At 39.0% G+C, this 15650-nt stretch overlaps 4 protein-coding genes across 4 annotated transcripts in view; 1 reads left to right on the top strand and 3 right to left on the bottom strand.

The window, feature by feature from the left end:
• The window catches only part of LOC6040428, a 45756-nt gene extending 40408 nt beyond the window's left edge, over positions 1 to 5348 (top strand). The window contains exon 2 of the mRNA XM_001849734.2: positions 4582 to 5348. Within this exon, the coding sequence (XP_001849786.2) occupies positions 4582 to 5348 (767 nt within the window). The remainder of the gene's footprint in view (positions 1 to 4581) is intronic.
• A 6728-nt stretch (positions 5349 to 12076) lies between these two features.
• LOC119765992 (general odorant-binding protein 45-like) lies at positions 12077 to 12883 on the bottom strand. The gene has a single exon (XM_038250305.1). The coding sequence runs from the start codon at positions 12881 to 12883 to the stop codon at positions 12077 to 12079; it is 807 nt and encodes a 268-aa protein (XP_038106233.1).
• Positions 12884 to 13009: 126 nt separating this feature from the next.
• Positions 13010 to 13697, bottom strand: LOC6040388 (general odorant-binding protein 45). The gene is made up of 2 exons (XM_001849737.2): positions 13252 to 13697; positions 13010 to 13013 (listed from the first exon to the last, which is right to left on the bottom strand). The coding sequence occupies exons 1-2, from the start codon at positions 13695 to 13697 to the stop codon at positions 13010 to 13012; spliced, it is 450 nt and encodes a 149-aa protein (XP_001849789.2).
• Positions 13698 to 13862: 165 nt separating this feature from the next.
• Positions 13863 to 15023, bottom strand: LOC6040389 (general odorant-binding protein 45). The gene has a single exon (XM_001849738.2). It carries the CDS (start codon positions 15021 to 15023, stop codon positions 13863 to 13865), a length of 1161 nt encoding a protein of 386 aa, XP_001849790.2.
• Between the last annotated feature and the right edge of the window lie 627 nt (positions 15024 to 15650).

The following is a 15650-nucleotide window of genomic DNA, read 5'->3' as shown; positions in this document are numbered from 1 at the left end:
TCATTTGAATTGGTATATTTGTTCCTTAAGTACAGAAAAAAATTCTAAAAATTACAAAATCAAGACTTACATTTTGAACCATTTTAGAATTCAGTTTTGTTTGAGTTAAAATTTTCTAAATATTTTTGTCAAGGTCATTGGCTAAAGGGAAGCCCCAAATTAAATCTATATGTGGTTGTCTAAGAATTACAAATCAATCAATTATTTGAATTATTTTGGTTTTTTAAACTTGAAAAAAAACCAAAATCTTTATGCTTCCAAAAACCGTTTTAAAATAAACTTTTTTTTACAAGATGTGAAATTTTCACAATCATTATCATTAGACTTAATGATTTTTTACGATTTCGCGGTCAGCGTAAAATTTATGAAATTTAAAAATTTCCGTGAAATTCTTCATTTTTTTCAAATCAATTTATTAAGATAACAACGTTAATTAGCTTTTCTTTGAAAATTTTACTCAATTAAATCATATTTTCATTACCTATGGTTCATACTACTAGCAATTTGTCTACCTTGTTCTTGAAGATTTAATTTGAAAATAAATCAGAAGATTTAAACTTGTTTTATTTAGTGTTAAATAAAATTTGCCTGATGATATAATTTTTGATCAATGTAATCAGGCATTTTATGAATATTTCAGATTTTATCTTGAGTCCCGTTTGATTATCATGGTATTTGATGAAATCAAATTTTTAGCTTGAAAAATCCAAAAATCTTATAATTTCTGTTATTTTTTTGTCAAAAGATTGCCTATTTTTCTACTTATTTTTGTATTCCGATCTGATATTGAATATATTTTGGAGATTTCGATGAAGATTATATTATTTCCAGCTTATGATTTTCAATTACATTTTTGTAAAGGAGTTATAAATATCTTTAAATAACCTAGTTTTGCAATGCCTTTTATAAGTCAGTTTTCAAAGTCACTATTCAAAGTTCACTCTGAATCTTTATGATAGTTCTAAAAAGACCAAAAAAATGAAGAATGTATTTTCTTTTAATGTTACGGTCAAAATTATTAAAGAAAATTTATAGTTTATCCAAAAAATGTAGCATAAATAGCTTTTTCTGTAACTTTAATAGAACCCTTTGAAGGTTATTTTAACATTTTTGACGTTCCGTGAAGTTTACGTAAATTTGGTAATATTGAGATCTCTGTGAAATTTGTAATTTTGGAGCGTGAAACATCACTAAGCCTAGTTAAATACCTTTTGAGGGTTAATTTCAGGTTAAACTTAATATATTTTTGATCAAGCTTTTAAAATTGGTTTTTGACTTTCGAAAAAAAATTAAACGTTGGAACATAAAAATTTAAAATATATTCCAATTAGCAATAATTTTCCAATTGACGATATCTCGGCGAATATTGGTCGCACATTGAATTTTACATTTTTTAAATTAATTTTTTAATTTCAATACAAAAATCTATTTTAAATTTTTAAAAATCAAGCGAAACATTTTAAAAAGGCAAAATAATTAATGTTTGGCCTACGACTGTATATCACCCATGGTAAAATTCAAACGAGACCTGATAAAGAAGTGTTGTTGATCGAACGAGGGTCATTTATGTATTAAAAAAATCATGGTTTGTAAATCAATTTCTTTTGAAGCCTATAAACAAAATATCCAATTGTTTTTTTTTGTTTTTTCTCAAACAATCATTTTGATTAAACATAAATTTGATTTAAAGAACATAGGGGAAATATACCCATTTTAATCACACTAAGCCGTTCGACCAATTCTCATCACTTTTGCCTTTTTCCGCTATTAAATCAACATTTTCAGATGTATCAACAATGATGAGTTGCTTGCTCACTTTTATTTGAGCTTTTTATTACTGTGGAACAGTCAAAAACATTTTATTTAAGCTGTGATTCATGATCAAAGTGCTGATAGGCCGATAATAGAAATAGGCTGAGAAAGGGTATAGTTCCCCTACCTCTTGTTAATTGATTGACTCATAAAAATATGATTTTTGTTATAGCTATCGTTAAAAAAAACTTTGATAAATTAAAGTTATCTGCCAACACTACCGACTCAATACCATTTCTTCTTTCAATTCTCTTCCCCTCAGTTGCAATCTTCACATAGTAATCATTCTTGCGGTTTTGTATCACAATTATACGATATATCAAAAATCTCCTCTCCTATTTCATCTGACCTGCTTCTTCTTCTACTAAACGGAGGGCAGACCCCACGGATACGACACGACTGTCATCCACATACAAAGCGAGTGAAGTCAAAATCGAACCAAGATCGAACCAAGTTTTTAGCGCGTAGCATTTGAAAATGTCGTATGCACGGTCGTATGTGCAACAGACATAAATTACATAAATAAAAACTTTTTTCAGTTTTTTTATTTAAAAAGATTTATATTTAATCTTAAATTTGAACTAGGGGAACAGCATATAATTCCATCGAGAACCTAATGTTGGCATATCAGCACTTTGGTGTTCAGTTACAGCTAGTTTAAAGCATTTTCGACAGAATTTTAGTTAGTGTTCTGAAAGCGTAATTTATTTTAATACAACGGACAGGAAATATCAAACAAATTTTATTTTGTTTCAAGGAAACTGAAGCTATTCAGTTTTTAGTTCAGATCAGTGTGTTGTGTTGTTTTTTTTGAATGGCCAAGTAGAACTTTGTTTTATTGATCTAATAAATGTTAAATGTAAAAAATAACGTTATGCTTGTAATTATCTCGCATATATATGCAAAAAAGTAAACCCGAGGCAAAAACTAACAAATAACATTTATGTAGCTTTCATACGACCTTTTCAAAAACCATACGTAAATAACATTGACAGCGCTTCTGGTGGGGACTTCAGGAAACTGCATGCGAGTCAGATCCCTGGCAGACCCTTCGTGGAAGTTCCAACATGCATTCACGATGTAAACAGATCAACAAAAAAACCAACAACAACTCAAACCTTGGCGCTTGTTCCGGAAAAAAAGTAGAACAAATCTAATCTCCGATGTGTTTGCTGTCGAATCTTCTCCCCGTTCAAAGCGTTTTCAGAAGGCACGCACGCATTTAAGTTTCAGACCCTTCTCTGCTAATCTGCTTATGGATCTCTTCCCGCTCAGTCTTACCTAATTCGTTAAACGTCTCTGAAAAGTACCGATTCATCGCGATTCAGGATGGTGGGGGTTACACACATGTTCAGATTGATTTGTAGCGATAAAATGTATTCGCGAAAGCTCAAGATCGTCAATCGCCCAAGGCTTACCGCTATGACCTGTTCAAAATCTACATACGCGGACTCTTCATGATGATCCGATAATGACTCGCGCGGTCGGTTATTGGCTGATGATTTGATTAAGGCGAATCATGAGTTGGTTGATTTTTTGTTTTTCCTCCTCTAATTGTGTTACGAGAGCAACGCCGGCCATGACACAGTAAGGAAATGGCACTCGGAACGTCCGTGCTCATGTAGTTGGGGAAATCTAGGCGCCAGCTTCGGGAAATTGAGAAAAATTTACAATTTTTAATTATCTACTTGATAATGAGGTGTTGTTGATCGATCGAGGGTGATTTATTGGGAACGTAGAAATCAAGAAAATGCATGCTATTTTTACTGTAATAACAGTTAGTATTAAACTTTTATTGTAATATGACTTCAAAAACAAATTCTGCAAGATCCCTGCACCGTTCTACCCAACGCTCGATTAATCCTTCAAAACAATTAGATATCATCAGCTCAGTTGAGATAAATAGTTGCAATCAATTCTACCGCTGCGCAACATTGTGGATCCCAGGATCACCCATCCCAAAACGATCAGCAATAAATATTTAATGGGATCAATTTATTGAAACTCTGCACTTCTCCCCGCACTTGTTTGCTTGTTATCACCTATTGCGGCCGGGACTTGCCGGGTTGATCGATGCTGCCCTTCTCAGACCGTGAGGTAATTCGAAATCGAGGCAACTCCACGTTCAAGTCCCTCGCAGACAAATCCCCCTCTTAAAGGCTTATATTACCTCGTTTAAAGCCAACATCCTCGGCGGTGGTGTCGATTCCTCAGAACTCCTAGAACTATAGAGGTCCTGCTGCACCTCCTAGGAATGCATTCTGCGAGCGAAAAGAAGATACGCGATGACAGCACCTGCGGCTTCCCGGGAGAAGATCCATCAAACCGACCGCAGAAGAAAAACTCGCTTTCAATTTTCGTTTTATGCGTTTCTGTTGAGAAAGAAGACGGCCAGGCTTGAACGCCAGCAAGAGGGGAGACCGGACTCGGTTAATCAAATGCGCAGCTTCATTAAATCGATGATTTTCGCGTCTTGTGTGAAGGGTTATTGAAGTTGATGCTCGGTTTTGCTTCGCGGGACTGGTAGAACTTTGCGGGCTGCGTTGGTGGCTTGTTCTAGAGATTCTTGGAAAGACACGGTGGGAAAAGTGAGTTTGGCAAGACCCTAACTGATACCTAGTGTAATATTCTAAGAACTTAGTTCCAAAACGTGCTCTAATTCCAACGACCTGCTATGCGTGACTATTTAAGTGTACAGAACATCAACTTCATCGTTAGCTGCAGTTGCGCCCGACTCAACAATGGAGCTCTTGCTTCTAACGCTTCTAGTCATGACTGTGTCCGGTAGTCAACACTCCGCCACCTTCAAAAGCACTTGCTCAGCGGACCGCGAGTGTTTCCACTACTCCCAAGCACCAAACTGTGCCATTCGCTGCCGCGGACTCGTGACCCGCTTCTGGAACGATACCACCGGACTTCCGGACGCGACCATCTCCCGGTTCTACGAGCCGCGATATCCAGGCACCGAAAATCATTGCATCAAAGACGTCATCGCGAGATCTCCCGCTTGGGACAGCTGTCGACGAGCCGAACTCATCACAAACTGCTACTATCAGTGGTCCAACGATTCCCGGCTGGCGTTCGTCCCGTTTACGAACCTTCAACTGCTGCGGAATCTCCAGGAGTGCATCGATATTCTGCGTCTTGAACCGGACATTGTGTCAGCGATAGCTCGCAATGGAATTCTCAGTCGTCCGGAAGGACGCTGCTTGTTCCGAAGCTTCCTTATTCGATCCGGACTGTACAGCGATTCCGCGGGACCCATCCTGGATCGAATCAACGAGCAGTGCGTCAGCGGGTACGGGCAAGAGCTGAACGTTCAGAACGTTGAGTCCTGTGTCGCGAAGCTACGTCGCGAGTGTGGACTCGACAAGTGTTCGCTGGCATCACGAGCGGTGGTCGAGTGTCTGCAGGTCAAGCTGGACATTACACCTTCCGGTGTTGGCTCTATTCCGTACGGAGTGTACTTTCGGTTTTATCCGCGTACGGCGGCGGCATTGATTAAATATAAATTAAACTCGGGCAGTTTGAAGTAGGGAATTCCGCTAGCTCAGTAATTCTATTGCCAAAATTTTCAAAGTAATGATTTTTGCGATCATTAAAAAATTGACACTGAAGTTTTTTTTATCTCAATAGATTACTAAACTATAGTTTTTAGATCTTTCTAAACCTTCCTAAACTTACAACATTTTACCATGGCTCACCAAGGACTCCCTGGAGTTGTGACCTATGATCCTATACCCATAACAAGTATGAGGTCATTGAAATTTGACCTCGAATCATACCGGAATATATCAAGAGAGTTTTCTTGGAATAATTTGTGGAGATGCCGAAGGTCATACAACAACTCCAACCTGTATGTCAGCCGCCTAAACAAGTACAGTTATGCCTTGGTTTAGCACCGCATATGGGGAATGCAAAACCGAGGCGTGCATAATTGAAGTACAGAGCTTATGGGATGTTGGTAATATGGGAGACATTGGCTATAATGAAAAATCATGCAAACATCAAAAATTGTAGTGTTTTGGATGTGGGATGATGGCAGCTATGCATTGTAATTATAGTTACATGAAAATTTTCACAAAATACCTATTTTTCCTGTATTTTGAAAATGCAATTTTTTACTCTTGAAAAACTCTAAATATATATAATATTATAATCTATGTATCAAATTATCGTGTTTTTGTCATATATTTCGAACGTCATACTTGCGTCATACATTTTTTTGAAAATACTGGAAATTTTCAAAATATTAAGTATTTTCGAAATATACTCAAAATTTCAGGTTTTTCTCAGTATTGGTATCAAATGATACTGAATTTTTCATACATTTCGAATGCAATACAATTTTTTTTAAATGCTCAAAATTTTAACAAAACTACTTATTTTTGAAAAATACTCAAAATTTCAGTTTTTTCAATACGGGTATCAAATGATCGGGACTTTGTCATACATTTGGAATGTAATAACCATATTTTTTGAAAATAATTAAAATTTTCACAAAACTACGCATTTGCGATCTTTTTGCAAATGCGTAGTTTTGTGAAAATTTTAGTTTTTCACAAAATGGATATCAAATGATCGGATTTATCGCATATATCTCGAATGAAATAACAACCTTTTTTGAAAATACTCAAAAAAATCACAAATTCCAGTTTCAGTTAAGTAAAAAATTCTGAAAATCAAAAACTTTGAGTATTTTTTTTAGAGAATACTTAGTTTTGTGATTATTTTGAGTATTTCAAAAAATGTTATATTTTGAAATTTATTAAAATATCTCGATCATTTGATAACTTTATTGTAAAAACTTAAATTTTGATATTTTTTTTCAAAAATACGTAGTTTGTGATTTTTTTTGGTATTTTCAAAAATTGTGTTACAACTTTAAAAATGTATTAAAAAACCCGATCGTTTGATATCCGTATAGTATAAAACTGAAATTTTGATTGTTTTGTTTTAGAAAATATGTAGTTTCGTGAAAATTTTGAGTATTTTCAAAAAATTAAACTACAGTCGACTCTCTGCTTGTCAATATCCAAGGGACCGTCGAGGAAGAGAATCATCAGTTTACAGAACGATGCAAAATGAAGACTCGATTGAATATATTTTTTTCCTGATACCCAGCTATGGGAGAGAATCATGGCAACGTCCAGCAAACAAAAACAAACTAATGTCAAACACCCTTCAAAGCTTCGTTTCGCAAAGAAAAATGTCTATGCAAGCCATGAGATAGTGACAATATTGACAACCGGAAGAGATTTTTGAAGCAAACAGAATCCAAGGGACCATCGAGGAAGAGATCCTTCAAGCAAGTGAAAATATCGAGGAATAAAGCCAATCGAAGTATGCAGTTTGAAGGGACTGAAGAATTCATCGATAGATGGAGCAATATTAGGGTGGGTACGTTTTTCAAAAAGTTCTCAGATCAAGTTTTAGTATGGTTCCCCTTGTAGGGCATGCCCATAGGGACTTTCATGCCAAATATCAGCTCATTTGGTTGTAAACTGGCTGCGCGCATCAGGGTTAAAGTTTACATGGGAATTACTATGGGAAATTGGAACTTTTTGTTCAAACGCTCCTACAGGTCTGGGAAAATCACACGCCAACTTCTGGTATGGTCAGGCCTATGGGGAATGGTCTGGAGAACACTTTTCCCGAAGAGAGCATATGGATTCGTTGTCCCTAAACCTGGCGCATCGGCAAACAATCCGATGTCTCCGGAATCAACGGGTTTCCCTCAAAAAGCATCACATTTTCCTTAGCATGCTATGAAAGCATGATGAACACCGCGACGCCATACGTCAGGCAGCTACCACGTGGGAGAGAAACGGCTGGAATTTTAATAGCAAACCTTCTTTTAACTAGAGAATGATCATTTCGAGTAATCCTGATATTACTTAGTCGAATTCAGAATCTTTGCATAGCACATTTGTATTTTTTTTTGCAAATATTTCAACCACGTGGTAGGGTAAATTCTCGTACGTTTGGCAGGTTAATCTCTCGCTCCTAACTCCATCCAATTCGCTGATTTTCACTATTTAAACAACTAATTTTGCAAAACTTTTTTTAGAAACTTGCTTGCTCACTTCTTATTGAGCTATTTATCACTCGATTTCAGTTGAAAACGCTTTTAATTAGCTTTAATTGAATGTCAAAGTTCTGACCTGCCAACATTAGAGGCACGCTGGAATTAGATGCTGTTCCCCTAGTTGCCTGACATATGGCGTCGCGGTGTTCATCAAGCTTTCATAGCATGCTAAGGAAAATTTGATGCTTTTTGAGGGAAAACCGTTGATTCCGGAGACATCGGATTGTTTGCCGATGCGCCAGGTCTAGGGACAACGAATCCATATGCTCTCTTCGGGAAAAGTGTTCTCCAGACCATTCCCCATAGGCCTGACCATACCAGAAGTTGGCGCGTGATTTTCCCAGACCTGTAGGAGCGTTTGAACATGCTGCTATGCTGTAGCTATCTTGAAGAGCTCTTGTAGAACTCCTGGAAAAACATGTTACTTGGGTTGGTAATATGCAGAGAGATCTTAGGTCATTCAATAACTCCTTGCAACTATGACCTATGAGCAGTTCTCTAGGATTTCGGTCATTCGATTTTTTTTGTATTTTTTAATCCGACTGAAACTTTTTTGGTGCCTTCGGTATGCCCAAAGAAGCCATTTTGCATCATTAGTTTGTCCATATAATTTTCCATACAAATTCGGCAGCTGTCCATACAAAAATGATGTATGAAAATTCAAAATCTGTATCTTTTGAAGGAATTTTGATCGATTTGGTGTCTTCGGCAAAGTTGTAGGTATGGATACGGACTACACTGGAAAAAATAATACACGGTAAAAAAATTTGGTGATTTTTTATTTAACTTTTATCACTAAAACTTGATTTACAAAAACACTATTTTTAATTTTTTATTTTTTGATATGTTTTAGAAGGCATAAAATGCCAACTTTTCAGAAATTTCAGGTTGTGCAAAATCACTGACCGAGTTATGAATTTTAATCAATACTGATTTTTCAAAAATCGAAATTTTGGTCGTAAAATTTTCAACTTCATTTTTCGATGTAAAATCAAATTTGCAATCAAAAAGTACTTTACTGAAATTTTGATAAAGTGCACCGTTTTCAAGTTATAGCCATATTTAAGTGACTTTTTGAAAATAGTCGCAGTTTTCATTTTTAAATTAGTGCACATGTTTGCCCAGTTTTGAAAAAATATTTTTGAAAAGCTGAGAAAATTCTCTATATTTTGCTTATTTGGACTTTGTTGATACGACCTTTAGTTGCTGAGATATTGCAATGCAAAGGTTTAAAAACAGGAAAATTGATGTTTTCTAAGTTTCACCCAAACAACCCACCATTTTCTATCGTCAATATCTCAGCAACTAATGGTCCGATTTTAAATGTTAATATATGAAACATTTGTGAAATTTTCCGATCTCTTCGAAAAAAATATTTTTGGAATTTTCAAATCAAGACTAACATTTCACAAAGGCCAAACATTCAATATTACGCCCTTTTAAAATGTTTGTCTTGATTTGAAAATTCCAAAAAATATTTTTTTCGAAAAGATCGGAAAATTTCACAATTGTTTCATGTATTAACATTGAAAATCGGACCATTAGTTGCTGAGATATTGACGATAGAAAATGGTGGGTTGTTTGGGTGAAACTTAGAAAACATCAATTTTCCTGTTTTTAAACCTTTGCATTGCAATATCTCAGCAACTAAAGGTCGTATCAACATAGTCCGAATAAGCAAAATATAGAGAATTTTCTCAGCTTTTCAAAAATATTTTTTTCAAAACTGGGCAAACATGTGCACTAATTTAAAAATGAAAAACTGCGACTATTTTCAAAAAGTCACTTAAATATGGCTATAACTTGAAAACGGTGCACTTTATCAAAATTTTAGTAAAGTACTTTTGATTGCAAATTTGATTTTACATCGAAAATGAAGTTGAAAAATTTTACGACCAAAATTTCGATTTTTGAAAAATCAGTATTGATTAAAAATTCATAACTCGGTCAGTGATTTTTGCACAACCTGGAAATTTCTGAAAAGTTGGCATTTTATGTCTTCTAAAACATATCAAAAATAAAAAAATTAAAAATAGTGTTTTTTTGTAAATCAAGTTTTAGTGATAAAAGTTAAATAAAAAATCACCAAATTTTTTTTTACCGTGTATTATTTTTTCCAGTGTAGTCCGTATCCATACCTACAACTTTGCCGAAGACACCAAATCGATCAAAAAATTCCTTCAAAAGATACAGATTTTTGAATTTTCATACATCATTTTTGTATGGACAGCTGCCGAATTTGTATGGAAAATTATAAGAAAAAAAAAAGGATGCAAAATGGCTTCTTTGGGCATACCGAAGGCACCAAAAAAGTTTCAGCCGGATTAAAAAATACAAAAATTAAAATTGAAGAAAAAAGACCGATTTCGTAGAGAATTGCTCCTATGTGCAGACATGCATCGGCACTATGAGCTCTTTTTAACGGCACTCAGCTTGTTATAGATGGCATTTTCGTTTAAAGCAATGTTATGCTTGTTGCTAGGTAAAAATCTCTTGATTTTGGCTTGAATAATGTGTAGAAAACATTGGTTCATTGGAAAACCCGATTTTAGCTATATGTTCATGTAAGTGTTCTCTTCAGCTCTCAAGAAGAACTTCATAAAAGCTCCTTGAGTGCAATTAAGAGTTCTTAACCTATATCTCGGTTGGGTTTCAAAATAATCTCTCAGGGTCTTCGGGAGCCTAAAAGACAAGCGTAATTAGCGTATTCTAATCACTGGCACAACATGCTGGGTATCTTCTACGTGAAATGCCAAACAAGTTCTTCTAAAAGAGGAGTTAGAGCGGATGCATGTCTGCCTATGTGTCTGTCGCCTTATAAAATAATAGGTCATCAGATTCGGACTTCGAATTCTACTCGAATGGTCTTAATTCATCCAAAGAATCCCTGGAGCTATGATCTACGGTCACATGCCCATACCAAGTGATAGGTAATTGGACTTTGATCTCGAATCATACTGAAATTGCAAAAGAGAGGTTGTAATAGGTCATCAGATTTCGACCTCGAGTCATAATGAAAAAAACTTCATTTAGTATGGTTGACTACTTTGTTGGTATGTTGAGCTATGACCTAGGATCCAACGCCCATAACAAGCAATAGGTCATTGGACTTTGATCTCAAATCATACTGGAATAGCTGCAGATAGTCTGGAAGATATGGTTATCTCCCACCATAAAAAGTAGAAGCTCGTAAGAGTTTGATCTTGAATCATGCTCAACTAGTTTTTATGAGTATGGTGGGTACAAATTTCTCTCCGTGCCTCTCCCATATCGATGCAGATATGCGTTTAGCTTAGAACGAGCAATCTCTGCCCGCGCCGTCAATCCGTATTATTACGGCTTTAATTAGTGCGACTCTCTTGTTTCAGTCCTTCTCCCTTTCGATATTCATGGTACGCACGCCGTATAAAGTCATCGGGTCCGATATCGTCTTCTCAGAGTGTCGTCTTCTTTCCCAGTTCTCAACGCTCAGAAGAGTGGTCTCATGTTTCATTTTATCGCAATTAATTTATTCAAATGCTTTTCGAATTAATTGCCTATGATTATTCAAATCGGAATCAATTAATAATATTTAACGGTGGTGGGGGAGAGAAAGGCCCGGGACATTCCTCGAGTTGAGTAATGGTTCTGGCGAAGCTTAGCTGAAGTCATTAGAGTGGACGGGGCGCCAGAATAGATCAATGTCCGCGGTCGTCCAGTTGGATGCACTTCTCCTTGAAGAAGACGATGGTCGCAACAAATTGCAACAATTTGTTTTGACTTGATCTGTAATATTTTAGCCGTGCGAGGGCGACGGATTTGAAATAGTTAAATTTGTCCAAATTGGATGGGATCGAGTCGCACATTTATCACGTTAAGGGGGAGAGCAGCAACGGCTCGAAACATATGGTAATGATATGCTGGGGGGGGGAAGTTCTTGGAGACATGTTTTTCCCCAGCTACCTTCCAGAACACGGTCTTGAAGAAACGGGCTCGTATTTTATTATAATAAATTAGAATTGGTTAGCGTTTAGTGCACTCTATAGATGGTCTTGGGACTGATTTATTATTTACAAATTGTTTTCAAATAGGCAATTTATTTTAATGTCGGCTGGTGTTCTTTCTTGAAATTTACTTGATATAAGTAAATACAGTTTATGTATTGAATATTCAAGCATTTTAACCATTTGTCACGTATTAGCCATTAAAATTGATCAATTTTGAAAAACTTGGTATAAACAAGAAGTCAACTCCGTACGGAACAAAGTCAACAACTGGTGGAATGATTTCCAGCTTGACCTGCAGACACTCTACCACTGCACGAGAAGCCAGGGAACACTTGTCGATTCCACACTCGGATCGCAGCTTTGCCACACAGGAATCCACATTCTGAAGGTTCGACGTCTGACCGTAACCGCTGACGCACTGCACGTTGACCCTATCCAAAATGGGTCCTTCAGCGTCACTGTACAGTCCGGAACGAATCATGAAGCACCGTAACAGACAGCGACCTTCCGGACGACTCAGCATTCCATTGCAGGAGAGTTCCTTCACAATCCCCGGTGAAAGCTGCAGAATATCAACACATTTTTGAAGCGTTTCCAACTGCTCAAAGTCCGTAAACGGGATAAACTTCTGCTCGGAGTCTCTGCACCGTTGATCGTAGCACTTGACGGCCTGCTCGGCTCGTGCGCAGCGATCTCCATCCCGAATCCTCACGTTGACATCCCCCAAACACTGCTCCGTGGAGCTTTCCCCGCGGCAATAGCTACAACCACGTGGCGCGAAGAACCGGGTGATGGTCGCGTCCGGCAGTCCAGTGGTATCGTTCCAGAAGCGGGTCACGAGTCCGCGACAGCGAGCCGTACAGCTTTGATCTCCGGAGAACTGGGAACACTCACGATCCGCAGAGCGGATGCTTTTGAACGAGGCGGAATGTTGACTACCGGTGACGATGACGGCGACAGCGGTCGTGACCAGAAGGGTAAGGAAGAGGTTTGCCATTGTTGTGGCCCAAGTGCACCTTGCGTCTAATGGTGCAGTTGAAGTTCTGACCGGTTATATAGTCACGCAACTGAACTTCTAAGAATTTCAACTGTGACAAGGTTGCATTAGTTGGGTTCTCACTAATCACCTATGGAAGTTTTCGGTACAAACGGTTAGACCTCAACTCAACGACAAGTTCAAGACACTCCGAGAAAATCCGTGCAGCAAGCGTGCATTTGTCAAAGAGCTCAGGTTGCAACCTTGCAACGCAAGGTCCAGCAGTCCACAACCTGATATCATCCCCAAGATCACTCCCCATGACAGCGATTCGTTCCACCCGTGGCCCATCCCGATCACTGTACAGTCCTTCTCGTATCAACACACACCTCAGCAAGCAACTCTCCGTCAATCTCTCCCGAAGAATCGCTTCGCACTCCCGCAGCACTCGCAAGTGCTGAACGTCCGTAAACGGAAAGAACCGCAACGCGTCCCGATCAACCGTTCCAAACTCCCCGTCGTAGCACTGAACACTTCTTCGAACCTGCTCGCAGCTATTCAACGCTCGAACATCCCGCAAGCACTGGACGGTCCGCGACCGGTACAGGTAGTCATCCTCGCCCGGTTCGTAGAAGCGCTCGATGACCGCGGTTGGGAACTCCGAAGTCCGATTCAGGAACCTGGTCAGCAGTCCGCGACACCGGACGGCACACCGGTGCTGATGGCCAAGATAGCGACTGCACTCGCGATCGGCGGAGTCGAAACTCTTGAACGATGCGAGGTGGTTGGAGGCTTGGGTCACGGTTAAGAGCCCTAGTAGAACGGTTGATAGCATGGTGCAAAGGTTCGGAGAACTACTGAGGCAAGGGGGTAGATCGCGGTTAGTTTTTGGACAACGTGTCATCGGGTTATTTTGCCGGCAAGGCACGTGCATGGGTCAATCTTGCTGTTTGTTTATTTGCCGTCACCTAAAAGTTTGTTTACAAGCTATGACCTAAGGCTATCTTCCAACTGGTGGGAACAACATGGGAAGGGGTGGCAACAGGGTAAAAGAGCCTGTGGGCGGCGCCGACGTCGGAGGAAACAGCGTTGGCAGCGGCGGAAACAGTGTTGACTGTTGTGGGATCAGTGATTGTGGCGCAGTGGTGGTTGTAGGTTGAGTTGGAAACAGTGTCGGGAACAGCGTTATCGCTGGACGAGGCGTCGTGGCTGTTTGAGGTGCGGCGGTGGTTGTTGGAAATAATGGCGGGAACAGCGTTATCGCTGGACGAGCTGTCGTGGGTTGCGCGGGGAACAGTGTAAAGGTAGGTAGTGTTGGAAGCTTAATCGGCGGTAAGGTTGGCAGTCCAGGCAGCAAGTCAGTCAAGTCGGGCGGTGACAGCTGAACCACTGCTCCGACAAAGATGTTCTTCACGGCAACCTCCCCATTGACGCACTCGTCAGCTATCCGATACGCCAGACTGCAGCGGTCCAGATATTGATTCTGCAGATTTGAGATGCAGCTCTTGGCCTTGCTGCGGTACGCTCCATCGTTGTAGTTGCCCTCACACTGCAGCGACATCCGCTTGAAGTGTGGACCATCCTCATCGGTGTACAATCCTTCGCGAAGCATGAAACACCTCAGCAGACACTTTGCGTCCTGATAGTACTCGACGCCATTCTTCCGGAACAAGTACAGTCTCTCCCGGGAGATCCCCAGCATCGCTGCGCATTCACGTAGTATCCGACGGTGCTGAAGTTTAGTAAACGGAACAAACTTGGGCTTCTTCTTGTCCAGCTTTCCATACTGATCGTTGTAGCATTGGACAGTGGATTCAGCTCGGCCGCATACATCCGTACACGGAACTGCTGCAACTACCTCGCCCACGCACTGCTCCGTCAAATCATAATACTCATAATCGTCATGCGCAGGCTTGTAGAACCGATCGATGGTATTCGCTGGAACTCCTACAGAGTCATTCCAAAATCTCGTAACCAGTCCACGACACCGCACAGAACAATCATCTTTGCCACATGTCCCATCCCTCAGGAATATACTACACTCGCGATCCGCTCGACGGACACTCTTGAACACGGCCTCGTGATATCCGGATTCACTCGAGGCTACGTCGTCGCTGTGCAAGGTCAGGATCGCGGCGAGAACTGCTAGAAGACGCTTCATATTGGGACTGCGGCAGGCGACATCCTACGTTGACTTATATAACTGTTAGGAAGGTCCAAACGCACGCAATTTGCGCAGCTGAGAGCACGTCTTGGTTGATTTTGCGTGCGTACACTTACGTGGAGCAGGATTGAAGATTGAAACACGTTGAATTTGAAGAATGGTGTCCTCGGTTTACATCCGGATACTAAAAAATCGCAAAATGATTGAAATCCGTGAAAACATTTCTCGTATCTATTTCATTTAAGAAAGGGGAGCATTTTCCACGCTTTCTTTTTGTTATTTGTTTCATAGTTTTATAGCAGAATGCCGATTTATTTCCTGATCCGATAAAAGGTTTCATGCACGATTTTGAAATAAGTGTTTTTGCAATTCCGTCGTGAAACTATTTACTTTTCCTGTCATTCTTGAACGACGAAATAGCCTACTTTTCTGTACCAAAAATAACAGAATCGAATAGCAACACATTTCAAAATAAATGCTGAAAAGTTCTTCTTTTCAGCACTCAAATGGGTGCTGAAAAGTTGAACTTTTCAGCACTTGTTTCGAAAAGTAATACTTTTCAACATTTTTTTTTGATTCAAACGATTTATTGACAAAAAAATTTAAAATTTGACATAAAATTTC

The sequence above is a fragment of the Culex quinquefasciatus genome, chromosome 2 (genome assembly GCF_015732765.1).
Source record: "Culex quinquefasciatus strain JHB chromosome 2, VPISU_Cqui_1.0_pri_paternal, whole genome shotgun sequence".
NCBI classification, from domain to species: domain Eukaryota; kingdom Metazoa; phylum Arthropoda; class Insecta; order Diptera; family Culicidae; genus Culex; species Culex quinquefasciatus.
This window is presented reverse-complemented; position numbering and strand designations above follow the sequence as displayed.

Coding starts and splice junctions, on each gene's coding strand:
- LOC6040389 (XM_001849738.2), bottom strand. CDS start 15,023: ATGAAGCGTCTTCTAGCAGTTCTCGCCGCGATCCTGACCTTGCACAGC.
- LOC6040388 (XM_001849737.2), bottom strand. CDS start 13,697: ATGCTATCAACCGTTCTACTAGGGCTCTTAACCGTGACCCAAGCCTCC.
- LOC119765992 (XM_038250305.1), bottom strand. CDS start 12,883: ATGGCAAACCTCTTCCTTACCCTTCTGGTCACGACCGCTGTCGCCGTC.